At 41.5% G+C, this 18,676-nt stretch overlaps 1 protein-coding gene across 4 annotated transcripts in view; it reads right to left on the bottom strand.

Moving 5' to 3' along the window:
• Positions 1-753: 753 nt before the first annotated feature.
• MYO5C (myosin VC) overlaps positions 754-18,676 on the bottom strand; it is a 54,247-nt gene continuing 36,324 nt past the window's right edge. For 3 of the 4 annotated variants that reach the window (XM_079953137.1, XM_079953136.1, XM_079953138.1), the window contains 13 exons: positions 18,225-18,405; positions 16,941-17,034; positions 15,706-15,769; positions 14,475-14,643; positions 12,774-12,861; positions 12,012-12,110; positions 10,693-10,847; positions 8,227-8,316; positions 7,356-7,506; positions 4,907-5,189; positions 2,971-3,145; positions 2,005-2,085; positions 754-1,881 (listed from right to left, as the gene is read on the bottom strand). In XM_079953137.1, the coding sequence (XP_079809263.1) occupies positions 1,729-1,881; positions 2,005-2,085; positions 2,971-3,145; positions 4,907-5,189; positions 7,356-7,506; positions 8,227-8,316; positions 10,693-10,847; positions 12,012-12,110; positions 12,774-12,861; positions 14,475-14,643; positions 15,706-15,769; positions 16,941-17,034; positions 18,225-18,405 (1,783 nt within the window). In that variant the 3' untranslated portion in view covers positions 754-1,728. Of the gene's footprint in view, positions 1,882-2,004; positions 2,086-2,970; positions 3,146-4,906; positions 5,190-7,355; positions 7,507-8,226; positions 8,317-10,692; positions 10,848-11,584; positions 11,729-12,011; positions 12,111-12,773; positions 12,862-14,474; positions 14,644-15,705; positions 15,770-16,940; positions 17,035-18,224; positions 18,406-18,676 lie in introns of those variants that run through there. The other variant, XM_079953139.1, reaches the window with a different exon arrangement.

Below are 18,676 nucleotides of genomic sequence, written 5' to 3'. Positions count from 1 at the left end.
TCAGAGGGCAAGTCTGCCAGGCAAGGGGGAGAGGGGCTTCTTCTTTGGGGGATGCTGGGACGCGGGTGGCGCTGTGGGTAAAACCTCAGTGCCTAGGACTTGCCGATCGCATGGTCGGCGGTTCGAATCCCTGCGGCGGGGTGCGCTCCCGTCGTTCGGTCCCAGCGCCTGCCAACCTAGCAGTTCGAAAGCACCCCTGGGTGCAAGTAGATAAATAGGGACCGCTTACCAGCGGGAAGGTAAACGGCGTTCCGTGTGCTGCGCTGGCTCGCCAGATGCAGCTTGTCACACTGGCCACGTGACCCGGAAGTGTCTGCGGACAGCGCTGGCTCCCGGCCTCTAGAGTGAGATGAGCGCACAACCCTAGAGTTTGTCAAGACTGGCCCGTACGGGCAGGGGTACCTTTACCTTTACCTAGTGAGCAGGTTTAGAGTTTCAACTTTAAATGACAGTAGGTTGGGGGGAGGTCCTTGGAATCAGTCAGCAGCGAGGATGAGGGAAAGAACTCCATGTGATCTGGGGGTGACAGGCTGTAAGCAAGCTATATAATGCATTTTAAATGGGCTTGTACATCTTCTAAAGAAAAATAATATCTAGAAACTCTAGCAGATTTCACTGCAGTTTTATCTTCAGGACTTCCACTGCAGAGGGAACAGATCTTAGAAGAGTTGAGCCAAATGAAAGGAGTATATGCTAGAAGCTCCAAAAATCGCCACAACACAGCACTTAAATAATAATAATAATAATAATAATAATAATAATAATAATAATAATTTTATAAAATGACAACAACGACAACCTTGATACTGGAAAAGTCAGAATGCAACAACGTGGTAGAAATGACATCTGGATTCTTCAGAATAAATGTGTTAGTGAGCTGTGTCACTAAAAAATGATTAGTGTGGAAACACCCCTGACATTCATCTGGGAATGTGATGCCTATTTTGGATTTGTTTTTGCAACAAATGAATGCATCTTAGCAAGCTTCCCTCCCTTACCTGAGTTGTTTGTGTGAACCCAGATATGTGAAATAATCCGACACAATAAAAATCATGATATAACCGTCATCTATTTCATCTTATCATTTATATGCATACTTATTAAATAACCAAGATAAATGCTCCCATAAAACATACATATACAGGCATGTAAATTTACAGTGTTACAAATACTGTATCGAAGTAAAATATTACAAAGAATTGTCTTGTTAGTCCTTCATTATAGAAAGTTATTTAGTAATACAGAGAACCACCATGGCCCCAGTGGCTTCTACATGACTGGAACCCAGCGCTGAGCACCTGTAAGCTGCAATGAGATCCAATCTACAAAAGGGAATAAGATTAAAAGCATTTGGATGGGCCATAGGACATGCAGCAATCCATTTCTTACACCCTGATTTCCAAATGTTTTTCAAAAATTTATCTTCTAAGAAACACTACTTCACAGTGATTGAGGAAGCGCATAGATGAGTGATGTTCATTTATCCTTCAAGAGATTGATTATTTTTTAGTTTACAGTCGTATCTTGGATCCCAAACGCCTTGTGAGTTGAACGTTTTGGCTCCCAAACGCCGCAAACCCGGAAGTTAGTGTTCCAGTTTGCGAACGTTCTTTGGAACCTGAACATCTGACGTGACTCGGAAACCGAGCCTTGGTTTCTGAACGTTTTGGAAGTCAAATGGATTTCCGGAATGGATTCCAACTGACTTCCGAGGCACCACTGTATTTGTTATATTCTAGTGAGAAAGCCAAGCTTGAAACTGCTGGGGATCTGTATTGTTTCCAGAGCATGGGGTGAAGGGGTGAAAGGAAATGTCACTTGAAAGAGATATTTTGTATCTAGCATCAACAGCGGAGAATTCTCTCTGTTGATCAGCATAGCCTGGAATTAGAACAAAGAGAGAAAAGATTAAAGTAACAAGAGCTAAAGCTGCCAACAGGAACAGTTTTTTTAAAAAAAGAAAGCACATGTCTTCTGAATGAGATTGCGATTTAATAATCATACCTGCACTTTACGAACAAATGATGGAGTCACCCTTTTCTCAAAATCATCTATGGGTGTGTAGGAGTTGAGGATTTTTACTATCTGTAGGGACGATTTAAAGAAATTCATGAATACTTCCGATACAAGTAAAAACTGTAATGATTCTACAGTCATAACTGAAATATGTATTGAGGTTACCCCCCCCCCCCCGGGCAGCAGAATGGAAAAACATCAAGGGGAAAGGGAGGTGTCAGGAGGGGCTGACATAGTGAATTGGAAATTGAGCAAAAAAGAGAAACCGTGTTATAATCCAAGGAATAATATGGGGACACAGAGGATGGAGACGACAACTGCATAGGGAATTTTCAATTACAAAAAAATAAATTCCAGAAAAAAAGAGTTTGGATGAAAGTAGAGAAAAGGAACTGGTAAAAAAGCAATTTTAATGAAAGGATTTGCACTTTAAAAGCAGTGCATGGCATCTCACCACAACTGTGCTCGCTTGCACAATGCTTAAAGGTAAAGGTAAAGGAACCCCTGACCGTTAGGTCCAGTCGTGACTGACTCTGGGGTTGCAGTGCTCATCTCGCTTTATTGGCCGAGGGAGCCAGCGTACAGCTTCCGGGTCATGTGGCCAGCATGACTAAGCCGCTTCTGGCGAACCAGAGCAGCACATGTAAACACCGTTTACCTTCCTGCCAGAGTGGTACCTATTTATCTACTTGCACTTTTGACGTGCTTTCAAACTGCTAGGTTGGCAGGAGCAGGGACCGAGCAACGGGAGCTCACCCCGTCGCGGGGATTCAAACCGTCGACCTTCTGATCGGCAGGCCCTAGGCTCTGTGGTTTAACCCACAGCGCCACCCGCATCCCTTGCACAATGCTTGCCAGGTTTCAAATAAGACTGTCTGTATAGCAAGGGAAGTTTCATAAACTGATACTTCAGGAATCTACCAAGTAAGGGAGAAAGACCTTAGGTTTAAGTACCTGCACAGCAGTGAGGGATGTGCAGCGTTCATAAATCTCTTTGGCATCCTCATCTGTGGTCTTCTTAACCTGAAGGAGCCAAGCTGCTTGGGAAAGAGGTTCCAACGTCTCCTTGGCAGAGCTGCTCTGCAGATTCTTCTGCTTAAGCCACTCTTCGAGATAGCTGATATTACACCTAGGGAAGGAAAAGATAATTTGGTTTAAACTCCCTTTTGTTCAGAAGCTGGTAACACAAGTTGCTGCCCCAGAGCAATGTGCTATGGCAGAGTAAAATGTCTGGCATACTTTGTATGCCATGCAAATGTGGGAATGTAATAATATTCCATTTATAAAACAACATGATTTTTCCCATTTTAGATTGCTTCCCGCCCCCCATTTCATAAAATTTGGAAAGTTCTTTTCAAAACGTTTCTTTATGATCATGCTCCTACGTCAGCATAGGATAAGGTTACCAGACATCCCCGTTTCCCGGGGACAGTCCCTGGATTTACAAATCAGTCCCTATACAAAATCCACTGAAGTTGAAAAGTGTCCCCAGATTCATTGAAAAAAATCTGGAGACCTTAGCATAGGAACACTTGCCCTATACACTGTGCAAGACTTTATCAAGATGTAAGTCTTTTAATGCAATAATATTCAAAAAAAGGAAACAGTGATGGACAATAGAATGCATACTGTGGTCTTCTCCCTGCTGACTTTTAGCCACCATACAATTATTTTTTAAGTGCCCTGGCTCTTCTAAATCTGTACTGAAATGCTATTATTTTAAAAGTGCAATGCTCTATATATCTCTGCAGGAATAAGCCCCATTCAGTTAAAGGCATTCCCTCCCAGAGTTAGTGGCTATAGGACTGCAGTCTAAATTTTGTTTATCCTGTAGGTTTCTGCTGCTTTTTCCAATCTGCAGATATGCTTTATGCCATTTGATTTTTAATTGTACAGTGGTGCCCCGCAAGACGAACACCTCGCAAGACGGAAAACCCGCTAGACGAAAGGGTTTTCCGTTTTGGAGGCGCTTCGCAAAACAAATTTCTCTATGGGCTTGCTTCGCAAGACGAAAATGTCTTGCGAGTTCCTGCGGGTTTTTTTTTTCCTCCCCCCCCCTTTCCTAAGCCCTAAGCCGCTTATCAGCTGATCCGCTGATAAGCCGTTTATCAGCTGATCCACTAAAAGCCGCTAAACCACTAATAGCGCTAATCCGCTAAGCTGTCAATGGGCTTGCTTCGCAAGACGAAAAAACCGCTATACGAAGAGCCTCACGGAACGGATTAATTTTGTCTTGCGAGGCACCACTGTACTCTATTTTTCGCTCCATAAGACACACCTGACCATAAGACACACCTAGTTTTTAGAGGAGGAAAACAAGAAAAAAAATATTCTGAACGAAACAGTGGATGTATGATTTTTGTGATTCATGCTGTGGCCACAGACATGCGATTTGAGGGTGAGTTTGGGGTAGCCCAATGCAAAAATACTGAGAATCCATGTGGATTCGTGCTTTGTAACCACGTTTTAAGTGGGGAGGGAAGGAAAAACACTGAAGGGACAAGGAGCACACATGGGGTGTGTGGAGGAGCTTTTCAGCGAACTGAGCGGCGAGGAGGGAGGGAAAGAGAGCACGCTCTCTTTAAAGCAGCCACTCCTCTCCCGCTTTGCTGCTTCAAAGCGAGCCACAGAGGAGGGAAGGAAGGGGAACCATGGATCCTCTGCTCGCGACTGCAGCAGGATCCCCCTGCCATCCGTAGGCATTCGCTCCATAAGACGCACAGACATTTCCCCTTACCTTTTAGGAGGAAAAAAGTGCATCTTATGGAGCAAAAAATATGCTATTTTGGTTCCTATAACATTACCCTGGAGATTTTTCTTTTCTTAACTGACATGTTCTATTCTTATTCTTATTCTTATTCTTAATCTTATTCTTATTCTTATTATTCACCTTATCTGCATCCCCTTTCGACAAGAGCACATATCCTTGCGAAGGAATAGACTGTTAAGGGTAACTGCTCCAATCAGAAAGAAAAGCTGTTTCACGGCCTGCTTTAGAAGCTCTGAGTCCAAGCCATTCTGACACATTGTGGTATAAAAATAGCTGAGCTGTTGCAGGATGGAGGTCATGGTGTAGGCATCTGTGTCGTCTATGCTGGAGGAGCGCTTGCGGAATCCAGTCGGTTTTAAGCCAGAAATCCCCTGGAGGCTTTCATACTCCAGCATTCCAGGCACTGGAAAAGATAACACAGCAAGCAAGCAGAAAATAAAAAATAAAAATAAATAAAGTTCCTTTATCACTGCTATTTGGCTCTGGAAAGCAGTCGTGCTGTTTAAAGGTTTTAAATATCAGCTTACTTATTATTACAGTAATGCAACAAAGAAGGGCATTTGGGTGGGCTACATTTTGAGATTTCCATTATTCAGTGAACACTGAGGTTATAAGGGAAAAACAAATGCTAAGAAATCCAGCAAGGCAGTCCTTGAAGCAGATTCAGAATGTCTCTTCTCAAACTGCATTATTCACAGAACTGCACCTGCATTCATACAAACTGATAATGCAATCTTTTGACTGGTGTATATATTACACACACACACACACACACACAAACACACATACTTATATATACAGTATATGTGTGTGAGAGAGAGACCAGACTCTCATGTACACTGGAATGACAGAGTGCAGGATGATATAAACCCATATATGCTACTGCGGGAGAAATAAACTGAATAAGTTTAGGAATAATTTTCTTTGCATTTATGCTGTTTAATCTGCTAAATGCATATATTTGTAGCAATATTTTATTTTACAAAACAAAAATATTGCTGTATTCAAAGTCCATATTCTTACTCATCTGTGTAATACAGTGGTGCCCCGCAAGACGAATGCCTCGCAAGACGGAAAACCCGCTAGACGAAAGGGTTTTCCGTTTTGGAGGTACTTCGCAAAACGAATTTCCTATGGGCTTGCTTCGCAAGACGAAAATGTCTTGCGAGTTCCTGTGGGTTTTTTTTCCTCCCCCCCCCCCTTTTCTAAGCCGCTAAGACGCTTATCCGCTTATCCGCTTATCCGCTAAGCCGCTAAAAGCCGCTAATAGCGCTAATCTGCTAAGCCGTCAATGGGCTTGCTTCGCAAGACGAAAAAACCACTAGACGAAGAGAATCGCGGAACGGATTAATTTCATCTTGCGAGGCACCACTGTAAACTGAATAAGTTTAGGAATAATTTTCTTTGCATTTATGCTGTTTAATCTGCTAAATGCATATATTTGTAGCAATATTTTATTTTACAAAACAAAAATATTGCTGTATTCAAAGTCCATATTCTTACTCATCTGTGTAATATATATTCATAGAATCATAGAATTGCAATGCAGGAATCCTGCCCATAGCCATCCCTGGGTGGGCTCACAATACCAACCTTCTGGTTATAACAGTGTGATGCACTGACCCTTTGCATCACACTCTGATTTGTATTTAAGCAAGTAAAATAGAAAGAAAAAACAAATCCGTGCACAGAATTTGTATTATCACTTAAATAGATATTAGCATGAGTATCTTCCAAGCCTTTGATGGTTTCTTGAATCCTGACAACAGAGTTCATGGTTTCTCTTTAAAACAAGTTGCAGTTTTTGCATCATTTGATTGCTGAATGTTTTCACCAGCAGCCCAGCTAGAGAGTGCCTGAAAATTCAATATCACAGCAGTTCAACTGATAGGACTGGAGGAATCAGCTAGTTTTTAGCCTTGATGAATCCTATGCACCTCTATTCAGAAGTCTCACTGTGTTCAGCGGTGCTTACTCCCAGGGAAACGTGCTGTAATGGTTCTAGGGGTTGCTTATGCATAAGTTGCCGCCACTCTTGGCTTGGTTGTCTGGTTGAAACCTTTCTGTCTGGACAGCCCTTCACTTCGTGGCTGTCTCAGTCGCTGGCAGAATCCGTCAGTGGGCGTTTTTTGAATCTCTTCCAGCAAAGAAGTTCTTTGACGCCAAGTCTCCTCCTACTGCGCAGGGAGGGAGTGGGCAGTGGAGTACCCGTGCTCTCCCCGCTGGTTTCTGGCGAAGAGTCTTGGAGCCTCCTCTCCAAATCCCCTCTCTGCCCCCCTTCTCCACTGGTGTTACACTGATTTCCTTCCCCAGCAGATGGGCTGCCTCTCTCCCTACTGGGACCCTCTCCGGCATCCCTCTGGAGCCTTCCCTCCGCCTCCAGCTCTGATGGCAGTTCCCTGACACGTACATAAGATTTCAGCCACGAATACATGTAAATAGACTTTTCAGACATGCATAAAGAAACAAGAAAATACTAATAATTCATTCCTATATTTTTTTAGCCATGCACAAGGTTTAGAAATACCGTAGCTTAGAATGTGTGCTGCTATCAGCATTTATTTCTTACCTATCATTGGCTGAATATTGTTCTCCATTACAATGATAAACTGATGATAAATACGAATGGCTAGATCACTAAGAACCTGCCTGTATTCCAACAGGTCAAAGTGCTTCAGATTGTTCTTATTTTGTTGTGGAGTATTGTGCTTCATAAATTCCTGAAAATCAGATGTATAAACATGTGCCATTTAAGACCATAAGTATAATACAGGTTTTATATATTAAGTAAAAAGGTAAAGGGACCCCTGACCATTAGGTCCAGTCATGACCGACTCTAGGGTTGTGGCGCTCATCTCGCTTTATTGGCCGAGGGAGCCGGCATACAGCTTCTGGGTCATGTGGCCAGCATGACTGAGAACTGAGAACCAGAGCAGCGCATGGAAACGCTGTTTACCTTCCCACCGGAACGGTACCTATTTATCTACTTGCACTTTGAGGTGCTTTTGAACTGCTAGGTTGGCATATTAAGTAGAGTAGTGCAAAAGCAAACATATATTCAGAAGAGCAAAAGGCTATTCATGAACTCTGTTAATAAGCAAACATGCAAACATTTTTACCTAATGCTAGAAGTATTTTTAATGGAAGACAAAGAATGTTTTGCAAAGAATAACTCTTATTTTCAAGACCTGTTGTCCAACCCATGGTGGATCTTGACAAGAGAAAGGGCATGTTCACAATGTGCAGGAAACAAGTGGTATCTCAGGCTAGGCCCAAACCTTTCAGGTATGGATTCACAAGGCTATGGACTACAAGGATGTGATTTCTAGGTCTTCTGGTGAAAGTAGGTTCCAATAGGTGATTCTTGCCAATATTTTCTTTAATCATGAACTGTATTGCAATGTTCAACTATTTTATGGGGAGTGTGAAATTATTCTTACCTCTTCTCCACTGTACTGTTTCAGACAGTTAAGAAAATGGCATGTGTTTGAAAGCCAGAAGGACAACATCTCAAAGTCTTCAACATGTTCCTAAACATTAAGACACCGTGTTTGCTTAATTTATATTTCATATATTTACCCACACCACCTCAATCTTTGCAAGCGGTTGCATGAGAATTCAGAAATTACCGTATTTTTCACTCTATAACACGCACCAGACCATAACACGCACATAGTTTTTAGAGGAGGAAAACAAGAAAGAAAATATTCTAAATGAAATAGTGGATATATGATTTTTGTGGTTCATGCTGTGGCCACAGACATGTGATCTGACAGTGAGTTTGGAGTAGCCCAATGCAAAAATCCTGAGGATCCATGTGGATCCATGCTTTGTAACCATGAAGGAGGGAAGGAAGGGGAACCATGGATCCTCTGCTCACAACTTCAACAGATCCCCCCCGCCACCCGCAGGCATTCGCTCCATAACACGCACAGACATTTCCCCTTACTTTCTAGGAGGAAAAAAGTGAGTGTTATGGTGCAAAAAATATGGTATGCACAATGGAGGTTAGGCTCTTTATTACATATCTGCTTTATTTACATACATAGACAGCCTGAGTCTACTTATGGAGGGGCTCATAGTAGCAGCACCCCAAAACGCACCAGCCTATTTCATATTAAGAGCATTATATGCTGCTCTGCCTCTGCAGCATCCCTTTCTCTGCAAGCTATCTCTGGCTCTGCAGGGCCCATTCAACTTACCCTAACCCCAAAGCTTCCTGGTATCACAGCGGCCCCAGCTCTAAAAGATTCCCCCCTAATTGAAGCTCTGGTCTTTTGTACCCAGAGGAAGATCCCTCCTTTGATGTGCAAAATGACTCATTACCTCAAGGAAATTACTTGAAAGTTTACTCTTCACACCTAGCCCCTTTGAACTCCTAATGGCTTATCCCAACCCCAGGAGGCCTGGGATTACAGTCCTAATACACAACTTCAGAATTGTGCATAACTTAATTAACTTTTACACATGCAATTACTGATACAGTGGTACCTCGGGTTACATACACTTCAGGTTACATACGCTTCAGGTTACAGACTCTGCTAACCCAGAAATAGTACCTCAGGTTAAGAACTTTGCTTCAGGATGAGAACAGAAATTGTGCTCCGGCGGCGCAGCAGCAGCAGGAGGCCCCATTAGCTAAAGTGGCGCTTCAGATAAGAACAGTTTCAGGTTAAGAACGGACCTCCAGAATGAATTACTTAACCTGAGGTACCACTGTACTCAGAAGTAGGTCTACTACTTGGATGGTTGGCATCTGTCTCAGGGGACACATATTCCAATGCACGTAATGTGTCCTGATTACATTTTAAATGTCTTTACACATAAATGCTAATTAAACACCTCAAATCCAGTTACAAAATAAACAGCTTGTGCCTTTAAAAAGTTAATGGACCCCTGACAGTTAAGTCCAGTCGTGAAAGACTCTGGGGTTGCGGCGCTCATCTCGCTTTACTGGCCGAGGGAGCTGGCGTTTGTCTGCAGGCAGTTTTTCTGGGTCATATGGCCAGCATGACTAAGCCGCTTCTGGCAAAACCAGAGCAGGCACTGCGACTGCAAATGAAAGTATAGTTCATTCCAGCAGGGAAGTCACAATGTCTGCAACTTTATAGGAGAGATGCGAGACTTAAGGTGAAAGGACTTGTGGCATGAATTGATGTAATAAGCATGAAAGAACCAAATCAGGAAATCACAGGAACTCAGCTGACTATGCTTAACTAACCTGCATTACTAGCTGACCATGAATAGATTCAGCTATGAAACATGCTCAGCTATTTTTGTTTCATGTGACCTTCATGATACCATAATAAAAGCTCTGAATGCATAGTCCTGTAAATCTAGGCTTAAAATCTACACTAGGCGGCAATAAAGACAGCTATGACATAATGTTTTGCAGCCATGAAATGACTCCTTTCAATCATATACTTTATATTTGTGACACAATATGGCACTATGTAATTTGCAGGTAGATATTTATTGAGTTCTACTTAATGGAATTATCTGCAAGCAAGAAAGAAGAGTGAATGACCAATCCGAATAGCACAATTTCTCTGATAAGCAGTCATGGCATGGGAATTGTTCCGTTAGTCAACCTATACAGTGGTACCTCAGCTTAAGTACTTAATTCATTCCGGAGGTACGTTCTTAACCTGAAACTGTTCTTAACCTGAAGCACCACTTTGGCTAATGGGGCCTCCTGCTGCTGCCACGCCGCCGGAGCATGATTTCTGTTCTCATCCTGAAGTTCTTAACCTGAAGCACTATTTCTGGGTTAGTGGAGTCTGTAACCTGAAGCATATGTAACCTGAAGCGTATGTAACCCGAGGTACCACTGTATCTGCAAAACATTCTGTTGGGCTATGCCAACTGTACAGAAAGAAAGCAGACTGCGTGCAAAATGTCCCTACCTTAATTACTTGTTTGATACTATTGATTGACATATTCATGAAGGATTTCAGCATGCCGTCATCGTTCAGATAATCTGCATATCTCACACACATGAAGAGGATGTGAGCTGGAAGTCCTGGTATCATATTTACCACCACTCCACGGGGCTTCAGTTCTGCATGAAACCAAGAGTCAAATGGTGTTGATTATTTAGTGAGCATTAAATAAATTCTATAGGTTAGCCATTCTTTTTAAAAGAAATGAAATTGTAACCAAATGCATTTCTTCCCCCCAAAATCTCATCCTGTTCCTGAATCGTATTATTTTGGATCTCTACAATTAAAAATATGCACAAAGGATGAGAAATAAGAAAATTAACACAAGCTACTTGCTTTCATTTTGCAATTTATGTCTCTTGATAACAACTTACTTTGGATAATCACACTATAAAAACCACAGAGAAACTGGTTAGGGCTGAATGAGTAGCCACAGATATTAGCAATGCACAAGTCCTTCAACACATAGAAAAGTTGTCTTAAAGCAGCTATGTATTTAGCTTGCCTGAAAACATCTCACAAAAAGCTTTAGTGAAAATAATAGACTCTTCAAGGTGAGTAATTGTGTTAGCCAAAGCTCATATAAACCCAAAATATTAACGTGGATTACTAGGGAGATTTACAGATTGAAAATGAATGGGAAGTGAACGGCAAAGAAGCAAAACATTGCAGTTGTTTGATCAGGTATAAAAGAAACCCAAACTTCTCAAGAAAAAATAGGAGGGAAACATGCAGAGGACATTCTGTGGCCTTATGAATGTCTGGGAAAACAATAGAGATGAGAAGGAAATTGTGGATGGGACACAGTAGTTAGAGAGTCCCTAGAAAGGCAGAGAAGAATATATTAAACACAGACCTGGTATATTTGGGCCTGGTTTGTGAAGGCCATTTGAGGAAGAAATGGTGAAAACACAGTGAGAGGGAAAGATTTCAGCAGAGGTGACACCAGTTTTAACTTCAAGATGTATTTCAGAGATAGTGACTTACAGTAATGGTAGATCTGAGAAGAAAAAAACGAACTCATGACCCTGGAGTCTTCCAAGTATTTCCAAGTATCCAAGTATCAAGAGTGAACAGTTTAGGAAAGTTACAGAAAGCACAAATATGTCACACACATTTCCCCCCACAGCCGTTCTAAAACAGAAGCATCATAGAGCTTTTAGTAAAACAGATAAGATAAGAAAAAACATTAATACTGGCCACAACTCCAAAACTTCCAGCAACAGCTATTTGGCATTGCTTATGAGTATACTTAGGTGAAATTGAAAGTGTTATGGAAGTACCAAGGATCAGGTTCTGAACAATTTTTCCTTCGTCTTCCTTTTTGTACTGCAACATTCCAATGTATTCTTTTGGCATGGACAACATGGGTTCTTCATGGGCTGTTAAACATTAATATATATTTACTTTCAGAAAAATACTACAGTGGCATTAGAAGTTTGGAAAGAACGATCCATGACACAAATCACTGTGTGTGACAAATTATTTAATACAAATGAACAGGCTTTCTGCAGCAGTCATGGCCTGTTAAGCTTTGGAACAGAGTTATTAAAAAATACAAAATAAAAATCAACCATGACTACCAACTAGGATTGCACATAAACATGCTGGTTTGGGTCAGTGCATCAGTTTTCAGATCAATCATTTGATGACTTGGGAGGGTGGGTGTATGTTGGGGTAGGAGAGGGAGGGGGAAGGGAGAGAGAGGTAAGGAGGAAGGGAGGGAGGGAGGGAGGGAGAGAGAGAGAGAGAAAGGTACCCACTTTTGGCCACACCCACAAAAGCCGTGTCCCCACCCCCCCATCGCCATTCACCAAAGATAAACATACCCCCCAAAAAGTTAGCCACCAATGTCTTAGCCCCATGCTTCTAGTATTCTATGGCAGTCTTTTGCAGCAGGATTTCAGTGAACAGGCAGCACTGCACGATGAATTTGATCCTATGAACTCTCATAATTATTACCGTAATGTTGGTCTCATCTTCCATGTAGTTTCCGAAGAAGCACACATTCAAACAGTTTTAAAGAATATATTTAATGTCCTCACCTGTTTCTATAGACTTTCTAAGGGTCTTGATCTGATCCTCAAGTTTCTTTATTATTCTGTCCTTCTTATCCATCTCCTCTTCTAGATCCTACAGTGTCCAATAAAGTTGAGAAAGAATGATCTGCTTTAAAAAATGCATTTGGGACAGCTGCATATCCCTGAATTGCAAGGGGTTTTACTTAGGGTCCCTTCCAACTCTACAATTCTATGATTCTATGCTTCTATGCAGGACAAAATTCAGATTTATTACTGGCCGATAATAGGCATGATAGAAAAACGGCATTGTTACTTACACTGGAGAAACAAAAAAATTAGATTCTGAGCAATGCTATAAATCATTGGCTCCCAATTACCTAAGTCCTGAGGACCCCCTGTTTTTCAAAAGCCAAGTCACAGACCCACCACATCTGAAAATTTGAATATCTCTCTGATAGTTTTTGTTATGTGAATGAAGCCAGGGCCCCCCCGGGTGGGTTCCGCAGGCCACCAATTGGGAACCACTGTTGTAAATGAATACTTCTTAGTAGACACTGCTGTGATTGTCACAACTCCCCAACTTTGAAGGATGAGGGCAAAATTCAGAAGGAACATCAGGACTGACCCCAGATGTCTCCACAGTGCTGGATTTGCCTTATCTCTGCTTTACATGGAACCTGGACCTTGCCTTGTTTGTTAAAAACACGAGAAGAACATAAGAAAAGCCCAACTGGATCAGATCAAAGGCCTGTCTAGTCTAGCATTCTGTGTTCACAGAGACTAACCAGATGCTTATGAGAAGCCCATGAAAACATGAGCACAATAGCACTCTCCTGCTCATCATCCTCAGCAGGTTTACAAAAAAGGTTAAGTCTAGTCAAAGGTGACTATGGTGTTGTGGCACTCAGCTCGCTTTCAGGCCAAGGGAGCCAGTGTTTGTCCACAGACAGCTTTCCGGCTCATGTGGCCAGCATGACTAAACTGCTTCTGGCGCAACGGGACACTGTGACGGAAACCAGAGAGCACGGAAATGCTGTTTACCTTCCCGCCGCAGTGGTACATATTTATCTACTTGCACTGACGTACTTTCGAACTGCTATGTTGGCAGGAGCTGGGACAGAGCAACGGGAGCTCACTCCGTCGTGGGGATTCAAACCGCCGACCTTCTGATTGGCAAGCCCAAGATATTAGAGATATACACAGCCATCATGACCAGGCTGTTGTTGCCTTGCTTGCCTTTGCAGAACCTAAATGTCTTAACCTTACATAACTTATAAAATTAACATTTTAACATTTAAATTTGTTAGGGGGGAAATCGACACTAAACTGCAGTTCCCAATCTGTGGGCTCACTCAATTCTTTTCCTATGCAAGGTGTCTTTGTATCATAAGAGCTGCAGAAGGAAGAGAGCTTTGGAATGAGCTCAACATATAGTTGGCATCCCAACTAGCCACATTTGTGAAAAACTATGAAAAAGAGCCAAGTGACGCATGTTCTCATCCCACTTTTAAAAAATCATTTTAATATAGAATCTCAGATTGGTTTCCCCCTTTTGTACAACATATCACAAAGGGTTGAAACTCTTTGTGATTTTAAGGAAATAAGGCTATGATCCCAATCACACTTACTTGAGAGTAAGTTCCATTGAACTGAGTCGGACTTACTTCAAAGTAAGCATGCATAGGCTTAAAATAATCCATTACCAGGAACGTTTTCCTTCCTCACCGTATTTTCTGTAGTAAGATATGCCATATCTTGCCACATTTTGTACTTGGTTTCATTCTCTCCTTCGTGTTGCTTCTCCATATGATCATTTATCTCCTGAAGCTCGTCAGATGTGGCTATCAGCCTTTCTTTTTCCTTCGTGCGTATTTCATTTTGAACGTGCAATACTCTAAAAAGGCATTAAAATGTATTAATTCTTTCTCTGTGCATAAAACAAAGAGCTGCTACAAAATGGAACACTGGTTCACTTATCATGAATGGGCAGTTTCAGGTTAGCAGGCTGAGCCAACCACGTTGTGAGCTCTGCTCTTGGATCTGTGCATGGGCAAAGACATGCGTGCGACGTCACTTTCCTTCCCTCCTCTGCTTTCCACCTCAGTTTTCCATTCATGATCATGCACAGTCAGAAACAGAGTTTGCGTGAAGACACTAGCTACAAAAACCTAGGAGTAAATGGAAGACCAGAGGCCACACATCACAGTCCCGAGAGGAGGAAGGGAGCAGTTGTGTGAGGTTACTAGCCTGAATGATCATAGACAGCCCTGTATTGTAGGGTGAGGTCATTTGTGGCTCAGAATGATAACCTAGAAGGCACAGTAAATGAATCCATGTTCCATTCTCAGGTTTGCATCTCGGTCACCCATATTAAGCTAAGTGAAGGTGGGTGAGTTGAGCAGGTGATCACCTAGGATGAAAGCATGTGCTGTCGGACTCTTCTGCCAAATGAGTTTTCCACTGAGGCATTTGAGGCTTTTTATATTGAATGTGGGTGAAGGCAACCAGGTGGCACAACCTACAAAGTGGATGTTCTCATGTGCTAACCTGAGAATGGCTTACAAGTCCGACTTTCCGTTCATTTGAAGTTCATCTGCATTTTGTCTTCAGCCTACCTGGAAGCTAGAACTGCCGATGGGTCAGGAAATTAAACCAGTTTGGCCTGCCCGTCTCCCTTTAAAAAGGGACTGCTCCGTAGAAATTGGCAAGTGAAGGTTTTCATGGCATGGAACTAAACATGCTCGTGATCACTTTTCTAACTGCTGCAAATCAAAAGGCAGTTAAGGGGGCAGCTATATGGGCTGTTTCAAAGGCTGGCAATCTTTTCACAAATGTAGCAGTTTCAGTATCTTATTAAAAACCAATATATTGATTTTGGAGCTTTACTTCCTTTTCCATGAGATTAAATACTCAAATAAACTATGCCCAACATTTTTCAGAGGCTTTTTAAGATTACCTTATTTGTGTTCCTTCTTTTTCCTGGTTATGATGCAGCAGATCTGCCCTTTCTTCCATTTTCTCTTTAATAATAACAATAAACATAATTTTACTAAACCAACCTACACTGGTATTTATAGGGTTTACTACAGTAATATTATCCATGTTCTCATATACAAAGTTGCACTATAAAATACACAATCCATCTAAAAGTCCTGTTTTATAATAGAGTTTAGGGACAAAGAGAACATGATCCCAACTGAACATGTCAGACAGAAATCAGTTGATGAAGCAATGCTAAAAGTGAAAGCTAGACTGTAAAACATTCTTAAAATTAGCCGGAAGCCACAACCATTTCCACAAATTTCCATTAAATATATGAAATAAATAGTATGAATGGCACTGCAAGAGTTATAATAAACAATACAAAACACCTCAGAAAAAGGAAATATAATTAAAAATAAAATAAATTAAACTTTAAGAACTTACAGAATTGAAAAACTCATAATGGATACTTATGATTCATTGGCCATTTCAACAGCAGCCCCCAAAAAGCAATAATGCATTTAAGAGTTCTGGAATGTTCCAGCATACAATTCTGATACAGTAGAACCTCTACTTATGACCGTCTCTACTTGGGCCCGAACCAAGTTGCGACCACAACAAACCCAGAAGTAAATACCGGGTTTGCCACGATTCGCGCACGCACAAAAGTGGCTGCCGCTGCCTGCACATGCGCAGAAGTGAGCTGCCGCTGAATGCGCCTGCACACAACGGCGCTTCCACCAGAGACCCGGATCAACCTATGAACGGACCTCCAGAACTGATTATGTAAACTCATACCAAGAACAAACTTAGTTGGTCTCTAAGGTGCTACTGGACAATTTTTAAATTTTTTTATATACTGTATTTTTCGCTCTATAACATGCACCCGACCATAACACGCACGTAGTTTTTAGAGGAGGAAAATCCGTAGGCATGCCACCCGTAGGCATTCCCTCCATAACACGCACAGACATTTCCCCTTACTTTTTAGGAGGAAAAAAGTGAGTGTTATGGTGCAAAAAATATGGTATTTCTAATGCGTCAGACCAACACAGCTACCTACCTGAATGTATAATCTATGTACTTAATGAATTCACTTTAGAGATAAGTAATTATAGTGAGCTGCACTATATACCATAAAAGGGGGAAAATATCCTGTTGCTATCTTTATCAAATTGAAAATGGAATGACTCCTAATTGAAAAATTACCTTTATTCTTTGCAGCTTCTTCTTGAAGACGGTTTTCAAGATCCGTCTTCTGCTTCTGAAGCTCAGCAATCTGCTGCTTAAGATCTGGGATCATCTTCAGAGAAAGGGGGAAATATTAAAGTGAAGTTACTCACATCTTGCATCAATGTTGTACGTCAGAACTGTGGAATTCTATAAGCATAAGCAAGGAATATTCCTTCCCATTTACTCCAGAACTCATCTGACTGGGAGAACTGCAGCCTCCTATCTGGAGAAAGCTCCACATGCCTGTGTTTTAATTGGCTGACTGCAACTTCAAAGACTAGGAATACTTCTTAGGTCACTGACAAATTTCATGAGCAATCAGCAGATGTCCTTAGAAGCTGCTGCTGCTTCTACTGCAAGGCCTGCACAAGCCTAGATTTTGATCTCTTCTAGATTCAAATACCTGTTATGGTCTTTTCATAGAATCACAGAATTGTAAGAGTTGGAAGGGAATACAAGGGTTATCTAGTTCAACCGGCTGCAATGCAGGAATCTCTTGCCCACCAAATGCACAACCCTGAGATTAAGAGACTCATACTGACTGAGCTATCAATTGCTATGAAGCTCCAACAATAGTTTCTCTCCTAGCTTGGGCCAATGGCTCTGTGGGTCTTTTCTTTTGCCCCTCGTCTGTTGTTGATCAGTCTCCTATGAGGCTAAACCTACAAGCACATACCTATGCCCTCATTCAGACATAAGACAGCATGATTTATATTGCTTATCTCCTCTGTAATATGTGTGTGTCAGTTCAAACAAAACTTCTCAGACAGGACTATAGCTTATTAGTGGCTCATTGTGTGTCCAGGAACTTCCCTGTTGGACAAATAAACAATATTGTTGAATTACTCGTACCCAAAAGGAAATAAAAGGTGATAAGACTAGAATCAAATAGAGAGTCACATTTGGCTTAATTTTTTTGAATAGTTTTTAAAACATTTATTTTCTTCTCTGGTCCCAGGCTGCAAATGCCTGGATAGCTCAGTTGGTTAGAGCCTCGTGCTGATAATGCCAAGGTTGCAGGTTCGATCCCCATATGGGACAGCTGAATATTCCTGCATTGCAAGGGGTTGGACTAGATGATCCTCAGGGTCCCTCCCAACTCTACAATTCTCTTCATATGTGCAATTTGTAACTCCATTGAGGATGGATTCTTCATAATTATGTTCCGCAGTAGCTGTTTTTGCTAAACAGGATACCTGTTTATATTCAGAAGCTTGCTACCACAATATGTTTTTAAATTCAATAATACTCAGTTCTCACCATATTTTCCGAAGTTAGTCGGGTAACTTGGAGCCGGATACTGTCATTGAGGTCATTTTCCTCCCTGAACAGTTTCTGCAAATGGTTTATTTCTTGACTAAGATGTTCAGTTTTAGAATTGAGACCATCTATCTCCCTTTCATAGTTCTCTTTCTGAGACTGGAAATGGCTTTCCAATACTCTGTTGAGGGAAGGGGAACACATAAACAGTAAAATAAACAGTACAAGATCCTTGACACAAGAACTTGTTAAGACCAAGAACCATGTAACGTAAAAAAAAAGCACTTTCACTGCAATTCACGTAGACAGAAGGAACACCAGCAACCATACTACCAAAAAAGTTTAGAATGCTATACTACTAGAAAAAAGTTGATCTGGCTTAAAGTGCTGAAATTTAAATTACATTCTCTACAGCTGCATTAGGCACGATTCGGGTGGTTTTTCAATCCATA

This window comes from Podarcis cretensis, assembly GCF_951804945.1.
Source record: "Podarcis cretensis genome assembly, chromosome: 14".
Classification (NCBI taxonomy): Eukaryota; Metazoa; Chordata; class Lepidosauria; order Squamata; family Lacertidae; genus Podarcis; species Podarcis cretensis.
Note: the sequence above shows the minus strand (reverse complement) of the source record. Positions and strands in the feature narration are given on the sequence as shown.